Genomic DNA, 26,905 nt, shown 5'->3' with positions numbered 1-26,905 from the left:
TGTCTATGTCTATGTCTATGTCTATGTCTATGTCTATGTCTATGTCTGTCTCTATATCTAGAGAATAAATGTAAAGCTAGTAAATACAACGTAGTTTGGGAGGGCACTAGTAATTGCAAGGATCAGGGAAGGCTTCATGTAGAAGGTAAAACTTGAACAGCATCTCAAAAGAAAAGAGAACCTTTGAGGTGGAGATAAAGAGGGAGTACATTCCAGACATGGAACATAGCAAGTACAAAGTGACAGAGAAAGGAGGATGAAATGTTATGGGTGAGGCACTGAGAGAAGTCCACTTTAATTGGATTGTAGACTACAGGAGTCAGTCAGTCAATAAGCATTTATTAAATGTCCTCTATATGCCAGGCGCAGCACTAATTGCTAGGAGTACAAAAAAAAAGGCAAAAGATAGTCTTTGTCCTGGAGGAGCTCAGTCTAATGGGGGAGACAACATGTAAATAACTATGTACAAACAAGTTACATGCAGGACAAATAGGAAATAATCAACAGAGGGAAGGCACCAGAATTAAGAGGGATTGGGAAAGGATTTGGACTTGAAGGAAGCCAGGGAAACCAAGAGGCAGAGATGAGGAGGGAGAGCATTCCAGGCATGGGAGACAACTGGTGAAAATCTCCAGAGTTGAGAGATGGAAGATAGCTTGTTTGAGGAACTACAAGAAGGCTAGTGTCACTGGATTAAAGGGTGTGTGTGTGTGTGTGTGTGTGTGTGTGTGTAATGTATAAGAAGACTGGAAAGGTGGGGGAGACTAGGTTACGAAGAGCTTTGAATGCCCAAAAGAGGATTTTACATTTGATTCTGGAAGTGATAGGGAGCCAATGAATATGGAAAGATAAGTTGGGACTGAGTTGTGAAGGGCTTTATAAGCTAAACTGAGCAATTCATATTTTGTCCTAGGAGCAATAAGGAGCCGCTGGAACTTATTGAGTAGAGGAATGACATGGTTAGGTGTGTGTTTAAGGAAAATCCCTTTTGCAGCAGTGTGAAGGATTAACTGGAATGGGAAGAGACTTGAGGCAAGGAGACCAATTAGAAAGTCATTGAAATAATCATGGCTAGGGGTGATGAGAGACTGAACTAAGGTGGCAGCTGTGTGAGTAAAGAGAAGGTCAGGTAGGAGAGATGTGTAGGTAGAACCTGTAAGATTTGGCAACTGAATGGCTTTGTGGAATGAGAAAGAGTGAGGTGTCAAAGAGAATCCTGGGAGATTGAAAGAATGGTGGCACCTTCAATAGAAATAGGGAAGTTTCAGAGAATGGGGGTGTGGAATTAGAAGATGGGGTTCCTTTTTGGACATATCAAATTTGAGATATTTTAGGGATATCCGGTTTGAAATGTCCAATTGGCAACTGGTCAAGCAAGACTGAAACTCAAGGGAGACACTGGGGCTGGATTTTTAGATCTGTAAGGCATCTCCATAGAGATGATAACTAAATTGATGCAAAGTGATGAAACCATGGAGTGAAAGTATAGAAAGAGAAGAGGATCTAGGACAAAACCTTGAGGAACACCCAAATCAGGGGGTATGAAATGGATGAAAACCAGTAAAAGAGTTGTTTGACAGATAGGAGGAGAACCAGGAGAGAGCCATGTCACAAAAGGCCAGATAGGAGAGAGTATCCAAGAAGGAGAGGGTTGTCAAAAGGGTCAAATTTAGCTGATATTGTTAAGGAAACCCTCTGATTTGTCTATTAAGATATCATTGATAATTTTGGAGAGAATGGTTTCAGCTGAGTGATGAGGTCAGAAGTCAGATTGTAAAGGGTTGAAGAGTTAAAGAAGAAGAAATGAGGCAATCAGTAAAAACAGCTTTTTCTAGGAGTCAGCTCAGAAAGAAAAGTGATAAAGGTTTTTAAAGATGGAGAAGATTTAGACATGTTTGAAGGCAGTGGGGGAAGAATCTATAGAAAGGGAGAAGCTGTAGATTTGCAGGGGCATGCTTGAGGTTGCAATCTTCTAGGGAATATAAGAGGGGATGGGATTGAGAGCACATGTAGAAGGTTGGCCTTGGCAAGAAGGACCACCTCTTTGTCAGAGATTGGAGGAAGAGAAGAGAGAGTGTGGGATGGGGTCAAAGGGTTTTGAGATACAGAGAGAACAAGGAGCTTACCTCAGAGTCTCAATTTTTTCAGTAAGTGAGAAGCAAGGTCTTTAGTTGAGAGAGGAAGAGGAGGCAGTCTGGGAGACTTGAGGAGAGAAGATGAGTTTGGAATAGCTTCTTTGAGGGATGAAGTATGAAATCAATCAGGAAGGAATAAAAAGACTGTCTTGCTGCAGGGAGGTCCCAGTTGAAGTTGGATAACATAAATTGATAATATACTCAGTCAGCATGATTATATGACTTGCTCCAGCTCCATTTATTAGCACATGACTGGGAGCTGAGGAGGTGGATGCTGGGAGTAATTCAGGGCCAACGTTTGGCAGTAGATGAGCTTCAACATTACAAGAACACAAGGAATCCAAGAACAAAGGGTAGCGTGGAGTTGAACTGAATAATTATAGAACTAAGACTGGAAAGGGAGGAAAGTGAAGTCATAGTGGGGGTAATGGTCTGAGAAAATACTGAGGAATGAGGGGTTGGAAGTAGAAAGGGCATGAATAAATGAGTAGGAGGGGTAAGGCATAAAAAGAGATGGAATGAAAGGAGGGAAAAGTTAAATCCTTTGTTGGAGTCATTTAAAAAACTCCAGCCAAATAGCAAAAGTAGCAACATAGGTTTCTCCAAAACACTAAAAAGCAGGTTCAAAATACTTTCCACTCGGGCAGGGCATATTGTTTGTGTATCATTATATATGTTGGACATGTTATACAGTAATCTATTGTTATGTAGCAATGGCTATCAAGACTTACTCAAGTGGAATTTTAGCTCCAATTTCTTTTAGTGAATGGGGGTAGGTGGTAGTGGGAGAGAGTAGGATATATTTAGTGTGCATGGGAAATCTGTCATTTTACTAATAGTAACAATAATGAAAACTTTTTTAAAAAGAATTTTATTTTTGATAATCATAGTGGTAATAATCACATAGAACAGAAAAGGAGGATAATACATAGCATTCTGAAACTCTATTATATAAGGCTTGCTTTTCTTTTGAAATATATAATTCCTACACCTAACTTTATTTAAAAATTTTTATTTTATTTTCAGTTCTGAATTTTCTCCTTTTCACCTTCTCCTCCCACTCCTCCAGCCACTGAGAACGCAAGAAAAATAAATATGTATAGTTAAGCAGAACAAATTCCTGCATTAGCCATGTTCAGAAAAAAAATATACTTCAATCGGCACTCTGAGCCCTTCACTTCCCTATCTGAAGCTAGAAAGTACAACATATAACTTTTTTTTTTTTTACTTTTTTTGGGGAGAGGTGATTGAGGTTAAGTGATTTGCCTGGGGTCACACAGCTAATAGGTGGCTGAGGCTGGATTTGAACTTAGGTCCTCCTGACACCAGTGCCAATGCTCTATCCACTGTGCCACTTTGCTGCTCTTAACATGTAACTTTCAAAACTATCTTGTTTGTGATTCTTTCTCGTTTATCTTTTATTCTCTTCTGTGTGCTTCAAAGATGTTTCAATTACTCTCTTTTCTTTTTTTGCAATACTATCCCTAGCTCCCTTCTCCTTACCCACTTACCCTCTCCTCATCATTACCCCCTAGAAATTGAGAAAAAAGAAAGGAAAAACTTTTGTAACAAATATTCATAGTTAAGCAAAACAAATTCCCATGTTGGTCATGCCAAAAATGTATGTCATATATCACATCTTGAGTCTATAAATTCTCTGTTAGGAGGCAGGTAGTATGTTTCATCTTTGGTCCTCTGGAATTCCCTTTTCCCATTGCTGTTGAGGGCATCACCATTCTCCCAGTCACTGAAACCTGGGTGTCATCCCTGATGGCTCACTCATACCACATGTTTCTAATTTGTTGTCAAATCTTGTCATTTATAACTTCATAATAGTTTTCCCATATATCCCTTCCTCTCCACTGACACAACTATGATCCTGTTATATGCTCTTATCACCTCATACCTAGACTATTTCAGTAACCTTCTGGTTGCTATTAAAACCTCCCTCAAATTTCTCCCAGCTCTAATCCATTCTCCACTCAGCTGCCAAAACGATTTTCCTAAAGTACAGGTCTGACCATGTCAACCCCCTTTTCAATAAATTCCAATGACTTCCTATTACCTCCAGGATCAAATTTAAAGTTTTTACAATCTGGCCTCTTCCTGCCTTTCCAGTCTTCTTATTCCTCTCTATGTACTCTACAATCTAACTACACAAGTTTATTTGTTGTTCCTCATACACAATGATCTATGCCTTTTGATGGCTGTCCCCCATGCCTACAATGTTTTGTTCCCTCCTCTCCGCCTTCTGGTTACCGTGAACTTCTGTATGACTTAGCTCAAATCCCACTTCCTCCAGGAAGCCTTTCCTATCCCTCTATCCTGTATCACACTCCAGTGCCTTTCCTCTGAGATTACCTCCTATTTATAATGTATATATTTTGTATTTATATAGTTATTTGCATATTGTCTCCTCTGTTACAATGTGAGCTCCTTGAACTAAGGACCACATTTTTGTCTCTCTTAACATAGTGCCTGGCATATAATAAGTGTATGATAAATGCTTACTGAATGAATGACTGAATGATACATTTACTAAACAATAAGGCAAAAGCAAGAATAATCTTACCCTTTACTCATTAGAAGGAAAAAAGAAGGAATAATCATAACATCTACTCAAATCGAAGGTAAAAGCAGGAATAATCAAAACATGATAGACCACCTATAAACCTGGGTCATACTCTTCCACTGATGCATGCAGTATCTATGTGGAAGGGAGGGGAAGTGAATACATCCTGATAAAAACGTAGTAGTGAGACATATGAGTAGGGAAACCCATGCGTTCAGGCAACTCTTGACCCTTGACTGAAGGCTTTGATGCTCTTGATCTCTTGAGGGAATAATCTGGGCAAAATTGCTTCTCTGCTTTCTGCTTCCTTTGTCTTCACAGCTCTCCTGCTAGACTTGCAGTGTCAACCACTTTTAGTACATGACCACTCTTGGCAGGGCACTGAGAAATTATTAAACTATTTCAGTGACAAGAAGTTATCTTAAGCCAGAGGAGTGCAAAGTTACTCAGAGCTGCTATAGGGCTCTGCAGAGGCTCTCCCTCCCAAGCTGTGGGTAGAAATAGGGCTACATAGCTTTTTTGCAGCTAACTCTTGAAGCAGCAGGGGATCTTTTTTTTTTTTTTAAATTTAACTAGCTCTCAGCAAAGCAATACTTCTTCACCAATCAGCATAGTTCACAGCAGAGCAGAGAGAAAGACTCTTTGCCCCATTTCTCCTCAAGTCATAGAAGGCAATAAAGAACAATACAAGCAAGTTGCTAAGAAGCTCCACTTCTCTTAGGCTGTAGACAGTGCTATAGGGCAATAAGCCTAGTCAGCTCTTCACAGGGAGGAATTCTCTTTAAGCAGCTTCAATGCTCTCCTCCAAGCAGATAGCTCCTCAAATCAGTTGCAAAGCCTGCCATCAGCTGTGTTCAGCTCCTGTCAGCTTCTGCATTCTATCTTCCCTAAGCAGTCTTTATCTTTGTTTTCTTTCTCTCCTGTCCCTAGCTTCTTCTGACTCTTCATGACTCATTTCTTCTCATGTCCTATCTTCTAGAAATTCGTATCCCATCCTCAACTGCCTCAAATAAGGGCCTCATTGCATTTACCTGACATTTCTACCTTACAAAGAAAAATTTTTAAAAATCTGTCAAGTATGATTCCAACAGTCCTTTAACTATCCCATATTCCCCAAACACTTATTTGATAGTTTATCAGCTATATTCTTCAAAACTCTGAAAAAGTCATTTGTAAATAAGCTGATGAACTACAATTCATTGTAGCTATCTTTAATTCACTACTCTGATTAATAACACTAATAGCTAGCATTTAATCGAGTATTTTAAAGTTTACAAAGCATTTTACATATATTATCTCATTTGATCCTCAAAACAACCCTATGAGGTAGGTGCCATTATAATTCTCATTTTACAACGAAAAAACTAAGGCTAAGTGACTTGCTCAGGGTCACACTGTGTCTGGGTCAGGATTTCGACTTCGATGTTCCTGATTCAAAGTCTGGCAGGGCTTTTTCCAATCACAACCCCGTTTTGTATTTTGGCAGCATTTGTCGGTGTTGCGTGGCCTGCTTTGTATTTGGTTCTCATGCTTTGTGTTCAGAACCAAGGCTGCAGTGAAGTTGCATGATACAACCTGGGCAAGCGCTGCCAGAAATACCTCGGCTTCATTACTCGTTTGATTATTAATTAATTTTTGGTCACTGTGTTCAGAAACCTTTTACTATTGCCAAATTTTTCACAACCCCATATGGGGTGCAGACCTAAAGCGCTGGACTGCTTTCTCCATTATATCGACTACCTACATAAATCTATGTGTATTCTTTTGATCAATGCTGTAAAAAATTATTGATTGTTTTCTTGTATTATTTACTGATTTTTTTTGATGTTATTTTCTTTTGGGACACCTATGAGCCTTATGTTATCTCTGGGCATTTTATCTTCAGGGTTAGTCACTTTGGTTTGTGTGGAATTCATGTTTGTTTGTTTATATATATACATATATACATATATATATATATACATATATATATATATATATTTGCTTTTTTTCTTCTGTGTCAATTTTTCTTCCACTTCAGAATTTTCTTTTCTTTTTCTTTTTTCCTCAAAATCTGTTACTCTTTCTCTCTGAGCTACTACTTTTTTGAGAGAGATTCTCCATCATGTACATAATTACCCCTACTCTGCTGTTTATGTTTTTAAATTCTATATTGAGAACTCTATTTCTAACCTAAATTAACTCTCAATTTCTTATTTTAGTAGTTTCATTTCTCTTTTAGACTCCTTTGGAGTTTTTTGTGATTGTTCCACGATTGTTGTGGAGTATATAGGATCTTCTTTTCATCAGGTTATTTCAGTTCTTTCATAGTATAATACTTTCTTTACATAAATATATATATATATATATACACATTATACACTATACTATATTCTCTATATTATACTTTCTTTATATATATTATACATAGTATAATATTTTCTTTCATAGTATAATACTTATTTGTGGTATTTTGGACTCTTTTTGAAATTTTACTCATTCTTCCTCTGACTTTTTGATCCTCTCTTTTGGGTTACATGCTTGTGAGCTAGGGGTGTATTCAGTTTTCATCTCTTGAGTTTTTGGTCTTTCTGACTTTCTCTTATATTCCCAATAATCCTCTTCTCTTTTTGGTCCCTCCTCCTTTCACTGCTACACAGAGGGATTGAGGGTCTGGTTGCCTTCATTCTTCTTGTATTAGGGTAGGATCTGAGTCTTATTACTGGGTAAATTCCACAGAAAAGTATTAGCCTTAGCTAGGTTTTCAGCCTCCCTTCTTTAAGAGCTGATGCCCACTCCCTCTGTAGCTGAATCTTTTGTCTGCTATGCACTGCCTGCATCTTCCGCCTTCCTCCTCCCTCTGGTTGCTCTCCTCATGTGGCTGGGCAAAATCAGTATTTGCCACCACTTGCGGGTTGAGCCAGAGTTTAGGCTGAGTCATTGCCATTGGAGGAGTGGGCAGATGTCACATCTGGAGACTGAATCACGAGTTTTCGTGTTTGCTTCTGCTCATTGTGCTGGGCACAGAGTGGGTGGTGGTAGGGTGATGCCGAGTGGGAGCCCTAAGTATTTAAATTTTTTGGCTTTTTTAAGAGGTGTTTACTTTGTGGATTTATATTCTTATCTTGTAGATTCAACTTTAGTAACTCTGTGTCTGATGCATAATCCCTTTATGTATTTTGGGTTGCTGAAAGCAATTATTCCACCAGCTCCTCATTGGTCACATGACTTGGTTATCTGCAATGGGAAGCCATGTGAGGGATACCTGAGTGGCTGTTTAAGCTAAAATGGTGAAATAGTAAAGTTCAGAGCCTTAGGTACTCACACAGAGATGGGCAGTCCAGTTCCATTCAGGTGGCTAGGTTTGACAGGTAGTCAATCACAGAATGCTGGAGTCAGGTGACACAGTTGGCGAACCAGGTGGTTGGTAGCTGTGCAAATCATCCTGTTTTTTTGGCAATTTCAAGCATGGCAAGCCAAATGAAGGCAATTGGCCCACTCACTTCTTAGAGAGGGAGCTCTTTTGCCTAAGGGCTATTCTGAAGGAGCTGGAGGAGCCTTGGAAAGTTGGGATAAGAAGTGTCTGCAGCCCTGGGCCTTAGTATATGGTAAAAGCTTTGTCAGACAAAGAGTATGCTACACTAAAGACAAAGTTGCAGCAGCACCAGATCTACATGGAGGAGGAAGAGAAAGAACGGAGACCACAGACCAAACAGTGAGAGGTGGGTCTGTGAGCACAAGTTGTGTTTGCTCAGCTCTAGCCTCCCCCAAAGATGCTCTATCCTCCTACCTGGCAAGGCAGGGGGAAGGGTTAGGTATGCTAAGGCATATCAATGGGGCTGTATGAACTACAATTCATTGTAGCTATCTTTAATTCACTAAATTAATTCACTAATTTAATTCACTTTAATTCACATTTGATTAATAACACTAGTAGCTAGCATTTAAGTGAGTATTTTAAAGTGAACTGAATGGGGTCTGGAGACTAAGGAAGCTTTTCTTCTTCAAGTATAGTCAGGGTGTCACTGGTTTGTGAAAAGTCCAGGAAGTGGCAAGAGAAGGTGGGAAATGGGAGAGCAAAAAAGACTGGGAAGTCCTATTGGAGAGGTAAATGGTACTGCTGTTTTCTTTCTACTCCTGGCTTTGAATGACATGCATTCCTGCTAAAGTCCCCCTATGTGTTTAAATAAACACTCTACCAGTCCTGAGAAATCCTTCAGTTTCCCAGAGGGTGGATGTGATTCAGGGGAAGACAAGGTAGCTTCTGAGGGGAGAACTACTGGATCTGGTGTTTACCTAGCTCCTGTTTTCCTTCTGGATATTCAGCAAGGGTTTGGCCTGGGTCTAAAATCTGACTCTTCGAGGGTTTTGAATACTTTTAATACTAGGTAATTTCCTTAAGTAGAAATGCTTCCCTATAAAGTCTGGGGTTTATGTTGAAAACGAAAATCCATAGATTATATTGTCATGTCTATGTTTCACATGCTATCCTAAAAAAATTCCAGACTAAATATATAGATTTTTCATAATCCTGGTAGTCTGGCAGTTCCTCCTGACAAAGCATGGAATTTACAGACTTTCCAATTAGCCTTTGCAGACCAGGGAATCACAGAGGTCACAGTTTCATATTTTTATCTTGATTTGTTACTGTGGATTATTTCAGTCGTGGGTGTTATGTGTGCAAGAGGCTTTTGGTAGGAATATCTAGTTTTGCTTAAATTAGCACATTTAGAGGGTCACACAGAGCACGAAAGGGGTCAGGAGACAGAAGGGAACAAGAGTTTATTAAACACCTACTATGTTCTAGGCACTGTGCTAAACACTTTACACATATCTCATTTGAACCAGAATAGGGAGTCTGCCTTTGGAGAAGACCATTAAGTAATTACTGGACTAAAGGACATTGAATCCACGAATCTGCTTAGGGCTTGGCTCGCTCTCTCTTTCTTTCTCTCTTTCTCCCTCTCTCTGTCTGTCTCTCTATCTCTGTGTCTCTCTTTCTGTCTCTCTCTCTGTCTCTGTCTGTCTCTGTCTCTCTCTCTCTGTCTCTCTCCTCTGTTTGTCTTTTTCCCTCTTTCTTCCTGCCTTTACCGAGCAGCACTAAAATCAAGGACATACGTTGGACTTCCATTGGTACAACCACAGGCACTACTGACCAGGTAAAGGGGCCCTGAGGCTAGAAGGATCCCCAGAAGAACCCTGGAGTCAAGGATGGGACTTCCAGCAATATGCCACTTCAACATTTAATACCATGCCTCCATCAGAGAAACCCTTTCCATTGGAGGAACTGACAAGTTTAGGCACTGAGTGAACCCACTTAAGTTCAGTTATTTAGACTAGGGAAGGTAATTAGCTTCATATGACCTTGATAAGTGTAAAAATCCCCTTTTCCTTCTAAGAAATCCTATTTACATTTCGGAGGCACTGCAATTCTTCATTTTTCAGCTAACAAAAGGTCAGCGTGACCTTTCTGAATATATATCTATATCTATCTATCTATCTATCTATCTATATATATATATATATATATAGAGAGAGAGAGAGAGAGAGAGAGATATGTGTATGTTTGGCTAGGGAGTCCTACATTTCTTGTTATACCATTAATAACAACTGATGTTTTTATAGAGCTTTAAGGCTTGCCAAGCACTTTAGTCTATTTTCTCATTTGAGTCTCACAATAACCATGTAAGGTAGGTATTATTAGACCTATTTTACAGATAAAGAAACTGAGGCTGAGAGAATTTAAATGACTTGCCCCAGAGTCACAGGATTGGCAAGTGTCTGGGGCTGGATTTTTGAACCCAGGTCTTGCTAAGTCTTACATCTACTATTTACTCCTAAGTAGAGGGGTAGGCAGTCAATGAGCATTTATTAAGCACCTATTATGTGCCTGGTACTGTGCAAAGTGATGGAGACAAGGTTGTGACCTGTGTTGTTGGAAGGATTGCCCAGGGAAATTCTGAGATCCTTGTGTTATCAAAGTATTTGATATAAGTCAGGAATTCTTAACCTCTTTTATTTTATTGGTTATTTATTTATTTTACTGTTGTAGACCCTTCTGGCAGTCTGGTGTAAAATGAGCTGGAAAAGGAAACAGCAAACCACTACAGTATCTTTGCCATGAAAGACCCAAAAGGGGTAATGAAGAATCAGACATGGTTGAAACAACTAAATAACAGCAAGCTATTTCTAAAGCTGCATTAGTTCAAAATTCCTGTTTTGGCCCTATTTTTGGTATTTTTTCATTTAACTACTTAACCCTGACCTTTGACTAGTACCCATAAAACTCTTTAGTTTTGTTTTTTAATGACCTATCTTAGTTTTACTATTTCGGGGAAAGAGGACACCCTATGTCATGTCTGCCAATCAAATTTTCTCCTTTTGACTTTTGATTTCAAATGCAAGTTTTAAGGATGAAGTGTGTGTGTGTGTGTGTTTGTTTTGAGGGAGGGAACAAGGTTGGAATGAGGAAAAATTAATGGAAACCAAATATTGTGATGTCTTTGGAGCTGTTAAATAAAACTGACACCTCCTACCCAAACTTAGTAAAACATGTCTGATTTGTGTGCAACATGATCCACCCAAAGGTATAAAATGTGCTTGGTTTAAAAAAAAAAAAAGAGCTCACTTTAAGGTTTCCGGATCACTACTTGAAGTGTCTTATTTTAATCTGACAGCCATTCATCGAGCACTTATGTGGCAGGCAGGCACTATGCTATACATACAAGGCCAACCTTGCAAAACCCTGTGGGACATAAAGTGCAGGTATTACCCCTTTTTACAGATGAGGAAACTGAGGGTCAGTTCACCACTTGCCCCAGATCATACAGAAAGTAAGTGGCAGAGGTTAAACCTCCATCTTTCCATCCTACCATGCTTTAGCCCGAGTCCACACTTCTCAGGGTGGAGTCACAAACTCCTCTGGTCAACATTTAAAACTCTCCGTGGTCTGGATCTAGCCTTAATTTCCAGGCTTGTTATCCACTTTACCTTCCTCATATTGTAAGCTCCAGGCGTACTACCCTTCTCCCACCTCTGGGCCTTAGCACAGGCTGTGTCCTCCATACCTGGAACATTCTCCCCCTTCATTTCCACCCTTAGGATTCCTAGCATCCTTCAAAGCTTAGTATTTAAAGTATTAATTGATACTTTTAACACTTTAATTAATCTAATAAACCAATTTATTAAGATATAATTTATTGATAAATTAAGTAATCTAAATACTGTTCAAATTAATTAATACTTGATATTAAAAGACCTCCTACATAAGGTCTCTCCTGATCTCCCCAGGGTTTCCCTTTCCACTTTCCCGACTTTATACATTGTATATATTTTATACACACCTACACAAAGTAGAGAGAGCATTTGCGGCCGGCATAGAAAATATCTGCAGGACAGCTTCGCTGACGGCAGGCGGTGCTGCGGTTCTACAAGCCGCCCGAGGGCGCCTCCTCAATGCCAACCCGCTTCTACCACCGGCAGGCACTTGAAAACACGTGGCTTTGGGAAGAGCTGTCCGGCCAGCTGTAAATGATGCCCCTCTACCCACTTTCAGCATGCGTCTGTTCACGCCAAGGCAGTGGAATTCCCTTGCGTGACCCTGATGCCCTTGGGCAATAAAAACTGCGTTTAGCTTCACGCACACTTCCATCTTCCCCTCTCCAAACTGGCTTCTCTAACCCTGCAAAAGCCCCCTGCCAATGGTGCTAGAGCAGAGCTCAACCCACGCTGCACCTGCACTAAGACCCGCGGAACAGGCGATGAGATGAGAGGTGGCCAACACATGTATTTGCTCCAGGGAAGCGCAAAATACCCCGCCGCAGGGCAGAGTCCCGAATCTGACACTGCACCTGCAAAAAAAAAAAAAAAAAAAAAAAAAAAAAGCACGAGCCTCTGTCTACTATCAAGTACCCGAAGGAGAGCGCCCAGCTGGAGGGTTGTTAGAATATGATTGGCTAGGCCTTGGGCAACCCCACCTTTTTCAGTCGACTTCTGAATTGTGATTGGTTTATGGGTTGCTGCTGGCCACACCTCCACCCCTCACACATACACAAGAGTCACGCGCCTTGCAGTTGGAAACTTGGCGTGGTGAGGGGGCCGAGGTAAAAATCGCCCCACCCCCTTACCTTGCTATTGGCCCATGGCGCAGCCGGTGGCCACGCCTTCATTCCAGCCCCCTAACTGAGAGGGCGGGTGCTCTCTCCTGACTGGTTGGCCTACCTGCTCTTCAAGTTGTTGCCCGACCGCTCCCGCCTCCTCCCCCTCCCCACTCAGGCTAGAGGTCCAGTATTTGGCCCCAGCAGTGTCAGTGTCAGCAAGGGAAGCGGGCAGTGAAGCGCCGGGGGAGGACTCCCGGTGGCAGCCCAGCTGAGGTGCCGGTGCCTGCGCCTCGGGCAGCCAGAGAGAAGGATGAAGCCACAGCCGGAGCAGCCCCCTTATGATTGGCTGTGGCGGTTGTAAGCCCGGAGTAAAGATGGCGGGCGGGCCGGTGGCCGCCGCACTGCCCACTTGGAAGATGGCGGCGCGCCGCAGCCCCAGTGCCCACGGCCGGGAGGTCCTGCGGGTGGTGGCGGGGCTGCTGCTGCTGCTGAGCTGCTGCTGCGGCAGGGGCAGCTGCGCGGGGGGCGGCGAGGCGGAGGAGACGGTGATCATCGGGTTGAGGCTGGAAGACACGAACGACGTGTCGTTTATGGAAGGGGGGGCGCTGCGGGTGAGCGAGCGGACCCGGGTCAAGTTGCGGGTCTACGGGCAGAACATCAACAACGAGACCTGGTCTCGCATTGCTTTCACTGAGCACGAGCGGCGGCGGCAGGGCCACGGGGAGAGGGGGGCCGGGGGCCCCTTGCAGCCGGAGCCGGAGAGCGGCCCCCAGCGCTGCGGCATCCGCACCTCGGACATCATCATCCTGCCCCACATCGTCCTCAACCGCCGCACGTCGGGCATCATCGAGATCGAAATCAAGCCTCTGCGCAAGACGGAGAAGAGCAAATCCTACTACCTGTGCACGTCGCTCTCCACCCCGCCCGTGGCGGCCGGCGGCCCCGGCTCGGCGGGCAGCCCCGTGGGGGGCAAAGGCGGCCGCGGCGTGGCGGGGCTCCCTCCGCCTCCGTGGGCAGAGACCACCTGGATCTACCACGATGGCGAGGACACGAAGATGATCGTGGGGGAGGAGAAGAAGTTCTTGTTACCTTTCTGGCTGCAGGTGATCTTCATCTCGCTGCTGCTCTGCCTCTCGGGGATGTTCAGCGGCCTCAACCTGGGACTGATGGCGCTGGACCCCATGGAGCTGCGCATCGTGCAGAACTGCGGCACGGAGAAGGAGAAGAATTACGCCAAGCGCATCGAGCCCGTGCGCAGGCAGGGCAACTACCTGCTGTGCTCCCTGCTGCTGGGCAACGTGCTGGTCAACACTACCCTCACCATCCTGCTGGACGACATCGCGGGCTCCGGCCTGGTGGCCGTGGTGGTTTCCACCATTGGCATAGTCATCTTTGGGGAGATAGTGCCTCAGGCCATCTGTTCCCGGCACGGCCTGGCAGTGGGCGCCAACACCATCTTCCTCACCAAGTTTTTCATGATGATGACCTTTCCCGCCTCCTACCCGGTCAGCAAGCTGCTGGACTGCGTCCTGGGCCAGGAGATCGGCACAGTCTACAACCGCGAGAAGCTGCTGGAGATGCTTCGCGTCACCGACCCCTACAACGACCTCGTCAAGGAGGAGCTCAACATCATCCAAGGGGCGCTGGAGCTCCGCACCAAGACAGTGGAGGACGTGATGACTCCGCTGCGGGACTGCTTCATGATCACTGGAGAGGCGATCCTGGATTTCAACACGATGTCAGAGATCATGGAGAGCGGCTACACTCGCATCCCGGTCTTTGAAGGGGAGCGCTCCAACATCGTGGACCTCCTCTTTGTCAAGGACTTGGCGTTCGTTGATCCTGATGACTCCACTCCCTTGAAAACCATCACGAAGTTTTACAATCACCCTTTGCATTTTGTTTTTAATGACACTAAGCTGGACGCCATGCTGGAAGAGTTTAAGAAAGGTGGGCGAATTTGGTACCTCTTGTTGGTTTGTTTCTTCTTTCCTGCCCCTCCCCTCATTTCCATTCCTTTCTCCTCCCTACTATCCTAAGGTGGTCAGTTGACTGGAACTCTCCCTCTTTACCTTAGGTCTTATTGCGTAGCCGGGAGGGAGGAGGGAGTAGTTTGTAGATGTGAAATGACTGTCCCTGGCTTGCGAGCTTGTCTTTTAAAATGTACGGGTCTTAAATCCGTTGTTTCGCTTCTTAAGGGCAGTCTCAAAGGAACAAATGCCTGGAGTTTGGGATTCCGATGATTATAGGTGCTTCAGCTGCCCAAATTTGGTTCTAAATGGGGAGGCAAGATTGAGGCAATTTAGGCGTGCTGAAGATGTTGGCTTGACTTGTAGTTGCAGATTCTCTTGCCTAGTATTTTTAAATAGCTCTTAGGGACTTAGGTCAACCATTTCCCAAACCCTCGTCTTTCCAGAGTTTGGAAAATGCCATTTCTTGTGCTCCATTTCATGGTTGCGTTAAGCCCTTAGGGCAAAACAGGCAGGCTACACGGTACTTGGTTTTTTCTTCTCTGGTCTACCAATGGGGGAAGGGAGAGAGGGAGGTGATCCGAGTACCACAGAAAAATTGAGCCGCCTGGATGTGACCTGCTTCAGCGAGAGAAGAGCTTTTTAGAACCAGGTTAGTTATTAGCATGTAATTTGGGAAGACGAAAGTTAACCTTTCACCAAGGTTATATCTTTGCTTAACTTTCTTGTCAATTTGTTTTCACATTTACAGGAAACAACCAATAGAATTTCCAAAGTCAAATATGGGTTCTGCACAAAGCTTGACCCTTAACCTGCTGCATCCCTTTATTAATAGTTGTTTGTTTAGGTCTTAGTAATTCTGACCTAATAAGTTTTCTTTTTAACCTTGACAACTCGGTACATCCAAGGTTGTTTGTAGAAAAGAGTAGCCTATAAACTGCTTTGCTCATTGTATCTTGCGCCCTTTTATCATGCAAAGACTTGGTAGCCAGAATCTTTTCTTGTAAAGGTAGCAGTACAGACTGGGTTTAAAATAAAAATCAGTTAGTTTATCTTCTAGTATAGCGCTTTGAAAACAAACTTGCTTGGTTTCTGATGAAAATAATCTAAGGGCATACATGTTACCTTTTAATAACTGGGTTCTATTCACACTTTCATTTATTCCTGCAAATGTATTTTTAATTTCTGACAGCCTCCTAACCGAAAAAGTCCACCCTAGCAGGTGGCTTCCTAGTTGTGAGAATCAGAAATATTGAATTAAGTATATTCCTTAATTCCATTTTCCAGGTTGAATTAATAATGGTAAAATATTGACTATTTGAATAATAATCATGCTCATTTAAATTTGTGCTTTCCTTACAACAACTCTATGAGATAGCTAGTGAATTTTTGCAGAAATCAGGCTTTTATGGGTTATGCTCATAATAGCCTTACTCATTACCTCCTCTTTAAACCCAACTGCCCTATTCTGTCTGTGGTGTCACCATTCTTCCTTTCTCCCCTGTTTGTGACCTTGGTATCACCTTTAACTCTTCCCTTTCCCTCTCCTCTTATATCCAACTTACATTGATTCTACCTCTGCAAAATCTCTCATGTTCTTCCATCTCTTTATCCCCAGTGACAACAGTCTAGTACAGACCTTCATTACCACCCACTTGGTAAATTGCAGTAGCCTTCTCACAGGTCTTTTCATCTCCAATCCATTTTTTTTTTTGTAATCCTACAAGAATAATCCTTCTTATACTTAGTCATGCCACTTTTCTACTCATACATCTTTGATCACTACCTAATATCCACCCAGTAAAATTCTTCAGACTCCTTTGTCTGTCATTCTCTGGCATCACCTGTCTTCTTTATTTATTTCAGTCAAACAAAACTAATCTGTGTCTCTCTTACCCAGCCCCCACATTAACTACCCTGCATTCTCCTGAGTTCTCAATACCAGGAATGCCTTCCTTCCCCCCTTTTCCTTAGTTGAATTTTTACCCTCCTTTAAACTCAACTCAAATACCATTTCCTCCAGTTTTCCTTGAGCCTCCTTCCTTGATACCTTTCAGACTTCACTTAGCACTTTGTTTTGCAGCTCTTTAACACACTGTGTAATCTTGTGTATTATAGTCTGTTTTTGTTTTCTTAGCCTTCTGTTAGACAGCAAGTTCCACAGAAGCAGTGACCAAGTCTTAACCAAACTACCTTCTATCGTAGTTTTAGCACACTACAGCATCTGCTTGACAAATATTTGTTTGCTGAATGAATGAGTGGCCACATGAATATAGCAGAAAGGAATCTAGGATGGTAATTTACATTGGGCTAAAAAAAAAAAAGATGGATTGACCAATAAATTCTCAAACAGTCTACTTGTCCTTAATCCATTAGTCCATTAGTAATGGGCAGGAAGTCAATCAAGTCAACAAGTCATTCTTTACTGTGGACCAGGCTCTGTGCTAATTGCTGGGGATACAAAGGCAAAACCAGTCCCTGCCCTCAAGGAGCTCATGTTCTTTTGTTTTGTTTTGTTTTGTTTTTTTTGGTGAGGCAATCTGGGTTAAGTCACTTGCCTAGGGTCACACAGCTAGTAAGTGTAAAGTATCTGAGGCCAAATTTGAACTCAGGTCCTCCTGATTCCAAGGTCGGAGCTGTATCCACTGTGCCACCTAGCTGCCCCTAGGAGCTCATGTTCTAATGGAGGAAATGACATGCAAGCAACTTACGGACAGGGTTAAGGATTCTATTTCTTCTTTCACTACTCCTCAGTTGACTAAAATAATATTTACCTCCTTCTTACCTAACAGTTAGGCACAGTGATTTTAACACAGAAAAATTACATGAAACTCCTGCTAAATACTTTATCATCTTTCCATTGCAAAACAATGAGAATGATGTTACGTTTTACATAGTTCTTTTTTTCACCATTTACTTCAGTCTGGCTAATACTCACTTTGTTTTCTCTGCCTTAGGTACCTCACTCCCACTCAGCTTATAAATCTTGGTTCTCTAATCCTGACCCCACTCAAAAACATTTTTTGAGTGATTTTGCACAAGTTACTGTTTGGTAGTCAATTTCTGGTTGTCATCTATCATTTCCCTGTATTTTAACTTTGTCATCTTTTCTTGAGAAACTTGCTTCCTAATTATCCATCTTTATTCAAAGAAAACATTCTGAAATATAATGTCATATAGACTTAGTAGTATGTGTGTGATCAGTGCTAGCCTGGAAACCAGCATGCTGTTCAGGGTTAGTTAAGGAGGTGGTACAAAATAATGGTGTAGATTCTAAGGAGAGAAAATGCAAAATGTGATCTGAAAAACCTTCTAGTGAAACTTGGAGTCATGTCTTGCCATTAGATTTTTGTTTATATTTTGGGATTATGAGCTATTTGAACTTAAGCCTTTTAATTAATTTGTAATAAGAAATTGAAGTATTTCAGGCCTGTGGTTGCAAATGTTGATGTTAAGTCATAGTCCTTGAAGGAAGATGTCTTTAACCATCTACCACTAAACTTAAGAGTTGATTTTTCATCTTGTATTTTAAATTCTCTTTCCAGGGATGATGAGCTTGGGTTTTTAATGTTTCTCCCTGATGTATCTCCTGTTTCCTTAGCTATAAATTGCAAAAATTTCACTTGATTTTTTTCCCTTTTATTCCTTAGATATTTTGGATGTATTGTAGTAATTGTAATAATATCCCTCCAAGGATTTTTTATCTTCAGGGGGTTGAGGAGTATAGTGTTGGTATTTGGGGGTACACTGGAGAAGAGTGATTTGTCATTAATATTCACAAAAACTAGTTTCCCAAATGTAGTTAGATTTTTATTTTCTTTCTTTTTCCTTCCCTCAAATTCTTAAGCTAAAGAGCTCAACAGTCCCAGATCTCTTGGGAAAAGTGATTATTTTATTTGGGGGTAGGGAGTGAGGGTAGGTGGGATTTCTGCATTGAAGATTTTGTGAAATAGTGAGTCATCTGCATTGTCTTTAGTGTGGAGGGAATAGAAAAGTTCAGTAATGTGAATAGAAGTACAAGAATATCTACAGATGCTCTTATTATGTGTGTGTTTATTTTATACTAAGCATATGTCACTTGGTGTTCAATTTTTGTTTTTTCTTGACTGATGTTAGCATGTGTGATCCTAAATCTAAGGCATTCCTTTTCTAGTTCTTACATGAAGAAGCAACAAAAATTTGTCTGGAAACTCTGTTGTGATGTTAATATTGTGTGGCATTAGTGGGTTGGCTACTTTAATGGCCCAGAGGTTTTTTAGCATCAGTACTTGTCATGAGTTCTCAGTTCCTCATCTGCTATAGTAATGATGCTGGGCACAATTGAATTTTGATCCATCATTTTTGTGTTTATTTTTTGTAACCTATACAAAAAATCCATTTCTAATGAGCAATTCTTAATGACTCTGCTCCATGCATCTAGTTTTGTGATAATAGATCTAAAGAAGAGGATGATCTATGTGAATCCCTTTGGTGAGGTTACAGGAATCTTGGAAAACCTTGGAGGAAAGCAGTGCCAGGTGGGGGAAGGGAAAACCCAGCTGAAATGGACAAAATTGTAGCCTTAACTGGAGGGTCTCTTAGATTTGCTTGCCAAAGTCTTTCTTTACAAATAGGGAGAAACAATAAACTTCACATATAACCTCAAGGAAGCTGAAGATTTACCAGGAAGCTAAAGAATTAGTAATCCATTGTCATTTTTATCTCTTAGTTTTGCAACTGTTATATTGTGGTCTCCTAGTGCCCTCTGGGTTACAGTACTAGGGCTTTATCTAGGCTCTTGAGTTCCTTCTTCCTGGCTTCCTCCTTCTTACCTCTGCTGAGAACAGATGGGAAAAAATGATTTGGTTCTGATGTCCAGATAAGGATGTTCTTCTTTGAGAAAATAGAAACAAATATGTAATGAACACAGCCTAAGTATATGATTATGTGCTCCTGTATCATAGCAAGTCTTTCCATACTATTGTATTGAGGTTTTCACATTTAATAGATGAATTTCTTCATTCCAAGTGTTAGTTTGAGAGCTACATATGTGTTGGCTGGATTCTGGAATGTCTTTTTTATAGGTTCCTAAAGTTATGGAACACAACTTGGGCAGGTTTGTTCTGAGGATTGCATGTGTTATTATAATAAGTCTTCAGAACACATAATGAACATGCATAAGATGTGGCTATGCATATATATATGTATATATAATATATATGTATGTACACACACACACACACACATACATACACATACATACACACATGCACTGAAATGGGAAGGGGGAATTGTGGACTCAGAGCTGGAATGGACCAGAGGTCATTTAGACTGGATCCACCTCTCCAATTAGGAGTGAGGAAAATGAAAACCAGAAAGGTGGGTTAACATAGCTAACATATTAGGTGGGTTAACGTATTAACATAACTAATTAATGAAAGAAGTAGGACTATAACCCAGGTTTCCTGATTGTTAGTGTTCTTAAAAAAAAAAAAGGAATAAACCTTACTATCATTAAAGACTTATCAATCAAGCATAGAAAATAAGGAACACAACTTTTTGCGTATCCTTTTGCGTTTAACAAAGATAGAACCAACATTTTTAACAAATAACTGTCTACCCAAACGTCCCTTCCCCAGTCTGCCTGATTGCTCCCCTCCCTTCAGCTTTGTTTTCTTTCTTTAATGTAGTAGCAGTCATTGTGTAAAGCCGGCTATGATTTTGCAGGGTTCCCTTTGCATTGCTTCATAAAGGTCTTTCTATATTTCCTCATATATCTCATATTTATCCCTTTTTGGAGGGCATAATATTCCATTGTAGCAATATAGCTTACTTTATTCAACCATTCTCCGATTGGCTGGACATACAGGTTTCCAATTTTTTGCTTTTAGAAGTAAAATAACTATGTCACACACACATTCATAGCTGCTTTATTTCCAGCTAGGTGCTCTTTTCTTTTTTATAATATTTTCATGATAAAATCTTAGCATTGGAATGGTTAGACCAGTGTTCTTTCCACTGTGCAGTGCAGCCTTGCTACTTAAGACTTACTATGATCATTGGAAAAGGAAAGCCAATGTTTAGTTTCCAGGCAGTTTTGATTCAACCTATAATCTTAATGCTAACAATTTCTATGAAATATTTCATATCTCTTTTGGTAGGTATTATTATCGTAAATAATAAGCCCAAATTTGAATAGGCATTTTACTTTATATTTCAAATCTCTCTACCAAAATCAGACTAGGAGTATATTTTGGGTAAGGGGCTGATGATATAGGGATTAGTTGGTGCCAAGGGTGGTTAAATATTGGACATTGTTTCCATTGTAACAGACCTGATAGCAAATATTTACTTTTCTGGAGTCCCTTTGCAATTTATTTACTCTTTTGGTTGTTTCCTTAATGAGAAGGAACACACAATATGTTCAGGTTAGGGCCTTGAAGACTGAATTGGGGTTGTAGGTTGAAATTTTTTTGACTCTTTCAATTTCTGTTTGCATTGTTAAGCTGTAAGATTCCCCTTGGAGCTTTGGCCAAACTATTTGGATTTTACATTCTCACTGATAGGTACATCTGCTTTTTGTATTGCAGTTCATTTCTTCAGACATTCTTTTTTTTTCATATTTATATCAAGAATCTGTCTCTTGTGAGGTAGAATTCTTCCTGAACTTTAAAAGATTGGAACTTGGTCAGGTTAAAAGATCTGAACAGAAGTCAAATCAGGAAAAAAAATCACCTTGTTGGCCAGCTTGGTGACTAACTTAGTATGATCTAGACTAGGCAGGAAGATGTCTTTTTCTGTTTCCCCCAATACTTTCATGAATTAAATACAATCTGGCTCCTGTTCATCTTACAAAAACTGTCATCAGGATGACTGAAAGACTTCCAATTATTCTGAAAAGGTACTAATCCCAAGTATTTAGTAAATTCAGTCTCAATTTAAAATATCAATAACAAGGAAGATCACAATAGAATTTAGTTAGCCAGTGGAATGTTTCATCATGAATAACAATCCTTGGACAGCCTACACATTTTTGAGCAAGCTGCTATACTCTGACAATGCAGTTAAGAGAGTCATAGCACTTAGTTTATAAGTGACTCTTTCCCCTAGATTTCATATGCATTAGAAGTATGCTTCGTTTTCAGTAAGATTAGTTAAGCTTTAGGTATAGAAGGACCAGTTATTAACCTTAACTTCTGAAAGTGTATTACCAGCTTTGGATATTCAAAGGAACAGTTTTGATTTATTTTAGTTTTATGTCTTGCCCTCATCACTTCCTTAAAATACAAGACACCAAGAGAGAAGAAAGAGCAGATTTTTTCTTTGCACGTTAGATACACATCATAAAGCTGACAAAGTCTTTGTTTTTCCTTTTGGTTTCAAGTTAATCCAGTGCACATCCAAGCTCTGAGATTGGATTGCCTTGTGTTCAGTCACTTTTCTTCGGGCCAAGTATAAACACTGGTGTAATCTGTCTTGGCCGATTTCATTGCTGGTTGTAGGTGGCCTCCTTTTTGGTGCTCTTTCTCTCCCTGCTCACTACTTCCCCCCCCCTCTCCTTTCCCAAGCTCTAGGAATATCAAGCCGGTGTCGTCCCTGGCCCTCTTGGTTTTGGAAATTCCTCTGAAGACTTGTGACAAAGACCAGTGTGGGCCATTTGTGCTTATAGTAATCCTAGAAATCAAACTGAGTCGTTCACTAAGTGACTGAATGTTCAGTTTGTTGCTTCATATAACATTTTAGGCCTTAAGTTTGTTCCCCTATCTTTAGAAGAATAAAGAGAATGTACTGCAGAAGATATAAACTTCAATTCCAGGATAAGGTGGAACATCTTTGCGTTCTCTCTCTTTCTTTTCCATGCCTTTGTTTATTCATTCATTACATATTTTGTGCAGTACCTTTTGATAGATGCTGAGAGCTTCTTTAGAAGCCCAAGACTGACTCTGACCATGCTTAAAAGCTTTTTGAGACTTTTTTGGCTTGTTGCCTTTAAAAAAAAAATTAAAGGTGAAGTGATGTGAGATAGTGATAGTATGTAGAAAGGAGGCATGAGCATATTGCAATGGGGGAAGCCCTCTAGTCTTTGTCTTGGATACTCCAGGAATTATATTAAAAGAGAATACAAAATTTCTTTGTAAATAAAATGAATCCAGGTCACCCGACTGTGTCCATTCTCATTACCAAGGCCTAGGGAGTGGAATACTTAATCTTCAAGCAGTTGAATTTTATTTATAGCTAAAATTTATTAATTTATATCTAAATTGTCCCTTCCTTCCTCCCCCCCTCCCTTTTTGTTAAGACATTGGGGTCGTTTTGAAAGATAGTAAGTTACATACTTATGATGTAGTGGGGATAGCAAGAGCATCTGCCATTGGTGAAATGCACTGTAACTGTCTTCTGGTAATACCTTCTTTTTTTTTTTTTTTGCAACTTTATTTTTAAAATTTTTTCCACTTAATAGTATTTTATTTTTTTCCCAATTACATGTAAAGATAGTTTTCAACATTCATTTTTATAAGATTTTGATTTCCAAATTTTTCTCCCTCCCTTTTCCTCAAGACAGCAAGCAGTCTGATATAGATTATACATGTACAATCATGTCAAACGTATTTCTGCATTAGTCATATTTTGAAAGAACAGTCAGAAAAAAAGGGAAAAACCACGAGAAAGAAAAAACAAAAAACAAAAAAAGTAATTCAGACTCCATAGTTCTTTCTCTGGATGTGGATAACATTTTCCGTCATGAGTCTTTTGGAATTGTCTTAGATCATTGTGTTGCTGAGAAGACTAAGTCTATCATAATTGATCATCACACAATATTGCTGTTACTGTGTACAGTGTTCTCTTGGTTCTGCTCACTTCACTCAGCATCAGTTCACGTAAGTCTTTCCATGTTTTTCTGAAATCTGCCTGCTCATCATTTCTTATAGCACAATAGTATTCCATTCCATTCATATACCACAGCTTGTTCAGCCATTCCTAATTGATGGGCATCCCCTCAATTTGCAATCTTTGCTACCACAGAAAGAGCTGCTATAAATATTTTGGTACATTTGGGTGCTTTTCTCTTTTTTATGATCTCTTTGGGATACAGACCTAGTAGTGGTATTGCTGGATCAAAGGGTATACACAGTTTTATAGCCCTTTGGGCATAGTCCTAAATTGCTCTCCAGAATGGTTGGATCACTTCACCGATTCATGTAGTATACTTTCAAATGATGGATAAAGTTGCATCCTTCCAAATTAGGTAGGGACAAAGATATTACAGTCAGTCAGCCAACCTGATACCTGTAAAAATCTGACTGACTGAATCATTGGGAGTTTGAAAGTAACTTGATTGCTATCCAATTAGCCTCTGGAGCATCTTTGCTCCAACTAAGGGTTGTAGGTAAGGAGGTGAGCGTAGAAGAGATGGCTACACACATAAACACACACACATATATATACATATACACATATGTGTACATATATACACAAGCAAATACACACATACATATACACACATATACACACACACACACATATACACCATATCCATGGTTTTCTTTGGGTCATTTAGGAAATATTTAAAGAAATACTGTATTAGTTCACATTCTAAATGTGCTACTTTCAGAAAACTTCCCTGGAGGGTCGATCTTCAGGTGAGGCCCAGGTAGCAGGAATGGACTGAATGAAGGTGAGGGCTTTTGCCCTAGGGGTGAAGTTTTACTACTATCATCTTATCATTAGCTTAGTGAGCAAAGCCTCAGTTTATCTATCTGCTCACCTTCAGTTGCTGGAGAAATGTGCTGATTCTTCATGGATCCTCTTTTTACTGGTTGTCAGAGGCCAACTGGAGATTCTACAGCGGGAGAGAAAAGAAGTGGCAGAGCCATTTACCCAGATGTATGGGAAACTAGAATGACTCGACAAGTCTGTCTCACATTTTAAGGACTAGGCAAATTGATTTCGCTACTTGTTTCTTTTAACCTCTTTTGATTTAGAGGAGATTTGACAGGTATTATTTGGTCTCTATACGTTTGATTACATAGACACTTTTTCTTTATTGGGATGGATGTTCTATGCGGGGGATCCCCCTGAAAAAAGGCCACCCTGGTGTGCTCACACTGCAACATGGATTGGCCCACTTTAGTATTGATGTGTAGATTTCAGAATTTGAATTAGCAGTTGGGAGACCACTCTCTTTACTATATTTACTCAGAATTGGTTTGTTTTCGTATCATTTATATGCAGGAAAAGTTGGATTGGAATATATCTCATGGAGTACTGAGACTGCCCCTAAACGGACAGGGCACAGGTTTAGGACTCCATGGTGTGCTTCACTTCAGCCCCTGCAACATATATGTGGGTAAATTATCCTTGCCATTTCTGCTTGTCAGAATTAGTTTTTTTTTTTTGGTGTGGATGATTCTGGGATTGACATTATTTTGTTGCACCTGGTGATTTCAGAGTATGTATGTATGACTGATAACTGGATGGAGCACTGGGCTTAGAATCTGAAAGACTCCTCTTCTTGAGTTCAAATCTGGCCTCAGGCATTTATTAGTTCTGTGACCCTGGGCAAGTCACTTAACCCTGTTTGCCTTAGGTCCTCGTTTGTAAAATGAGCTGGAGAAGAAAATGGTAAACCGTTCTAGTATCTTTGCCAAGAAAACCCCAAAAAGGAGTCTCAAAGAGTCAGACACAACTGAACAACAACAACGCAAGCTACTTATAATGAGTCACATAGAGTTCAAATGAGGGGTTGGAGCAGTATCTACCAAAAAAAAGTTTTATTGTTTATGAATATGTGACGCTTTTGAACTTTCAAAGTTATTTTTCTCATAAAGAATTCTGCATCTTTCTAGTGTCTGATAGAGTGGGTGTTATAATTTGAGAATCTGAGTGTTCTGTACAAAGCTTGAACTTTCAGTAGGTTCATGGAGACATTAGTCTTCACATCATTTGAAACACCTAACTAATGTTAAGTCTCATGAAGAACGAAGGTAAGAATTGCTCATTAATTGGACTTGGGTGTCACAGACATACTGATAGTGCTAATAACTTACCAACTAAGTACTTTTGAAAGTCATGTTAACTGACATTTATTTGTAAATCCCAAAATTTGACATTAATTAGGCCTTTCTAGATAATAAATTTTTTTTTTGCTTCTGTTTTGCACAAAATTATTTCCAATTTTTTTGCCCTAAACGTTTGTTGAAAAAAAGCTTAGAAATTGGCAGTTCCCTTTCTTTTTTTTCTTTCTTTCTTCCTTTCTTTTTTTTCTTTCTTTCTTTTTTTTTTTTTTGTACTCCCAAGGAGTTTCCTCAATGTGTTTTATAGTTTCACATTTTTTCTACTTAGCTGACAGGACAGTGTTGTAATGTCTCAGGATATTTCCTTCTATGACAAATCAAATCTCAAAAGCTGGATTTGTACCCTATTATAGAATAGATTAGCTTGAAGGCTTTTCCACACTTTTTTTTTTTGTTGTGTCAGCTTTGTAATGTTTATTAAGTAAAGGAGTTCTTAGAAGAATAATCTAGCCAAAACCTGAATCAGCTACCCATTCCTGAAGTACCCCTGAAATTCTGAATACAAGTTGCAGTTGAAAGAGGTTTTACTTGAATGTCTATAGGAAGTAATTGAACAGAAAAAGCAGCAAGTGTTAAAGTATGTATTTGTGTGTATACTTTGTATTTGCTTGGGAAAATCAGTCTAGAGTGTGTGGCACATTCTCTTCACTGCTGACTCATTCATGTATTTTGCAGGCTGATTATTTCCTATTTATTCCAGTGTGACAGTCTTTCAGTTCAGCTAGAATAAGTCTGGGGATGCAGCTGAATAAACTGGATAGATTTGAAGACTTTGCAGTGCTGAAAGTACAGTGATTATGGTTTTCACATTTAAAAAAAATTATGAACATGACAGTCATCAATGAACATGACAAACATCAATGAATGACAAAAATTCCACATATTAAGGACAAAAAGGTCTTGTATATGAAACCAGGAATGTCTATTATATGCAGCTTATTTTAAAAAAATCAATGAATTCTTTCATTCTAGGAGATAGATAGGAAGTAATCTTAGAGATCTCAAGCCACTATTTTTGCTGCTGTTTCTGGTTTAAATAATCCCCTTCCCCTATTATATCTGTTCTAGCAAAATATAGGCAGTCAAATAATGACTG

At 40.3% G+C, this 26,905-nt stretch overlaps 1 protein-coding gene across 2 annotated transcripts in view; it reads left to right on the top strand.

Annotated features, from left to right (window-relative positions):
- Positions 1-12,581: 12,581 nt before the first annotated feature.
- Positions 12,582-26,905, top strand: part of CNNM2 (cyclin and CBS domain divalent metal cation transport mediator 2) — a 160,176-nt gene continuing 145,852 nt past the window's right edge. For both annotated transcript variants that reach the window (XM_027852242.1, XM_027852241.1), the window contains exon 1: positions 12,582-14,735. In XM_027852242.1, coding sequence (XP_027708043.1) covers positions 13,124-14,735 — 1,612 coding nt within the window. In that variant the 5' untranslated portion in view covers positions 12,582-13,123. The remainder of the gene's footprint in view (positions 14,736-26,905) is intronic.

Source organism: Vombatus ursinus, unplaced genomic scaffold, assembly GCF_900497805.2.
Source record: "Vombatus ursinus unplaced genomic scaffold, bare-nosed wombat genome assembly UNPS02009205.1, whole genome shotgun sequence".
NCBI classification, from domain to species: domain Eukaryota; kingdom Metazoa; phylum Chordata; class Mammalia; order Diprotodontia; family Vombatidae; genus Vombatus; species Vombatus ursinus.
The sequence above is the reverse complement of the archived record's forward strand: the minus strand, read 5'-3'. Positions and strand labels throughout refer to the sequence as shown.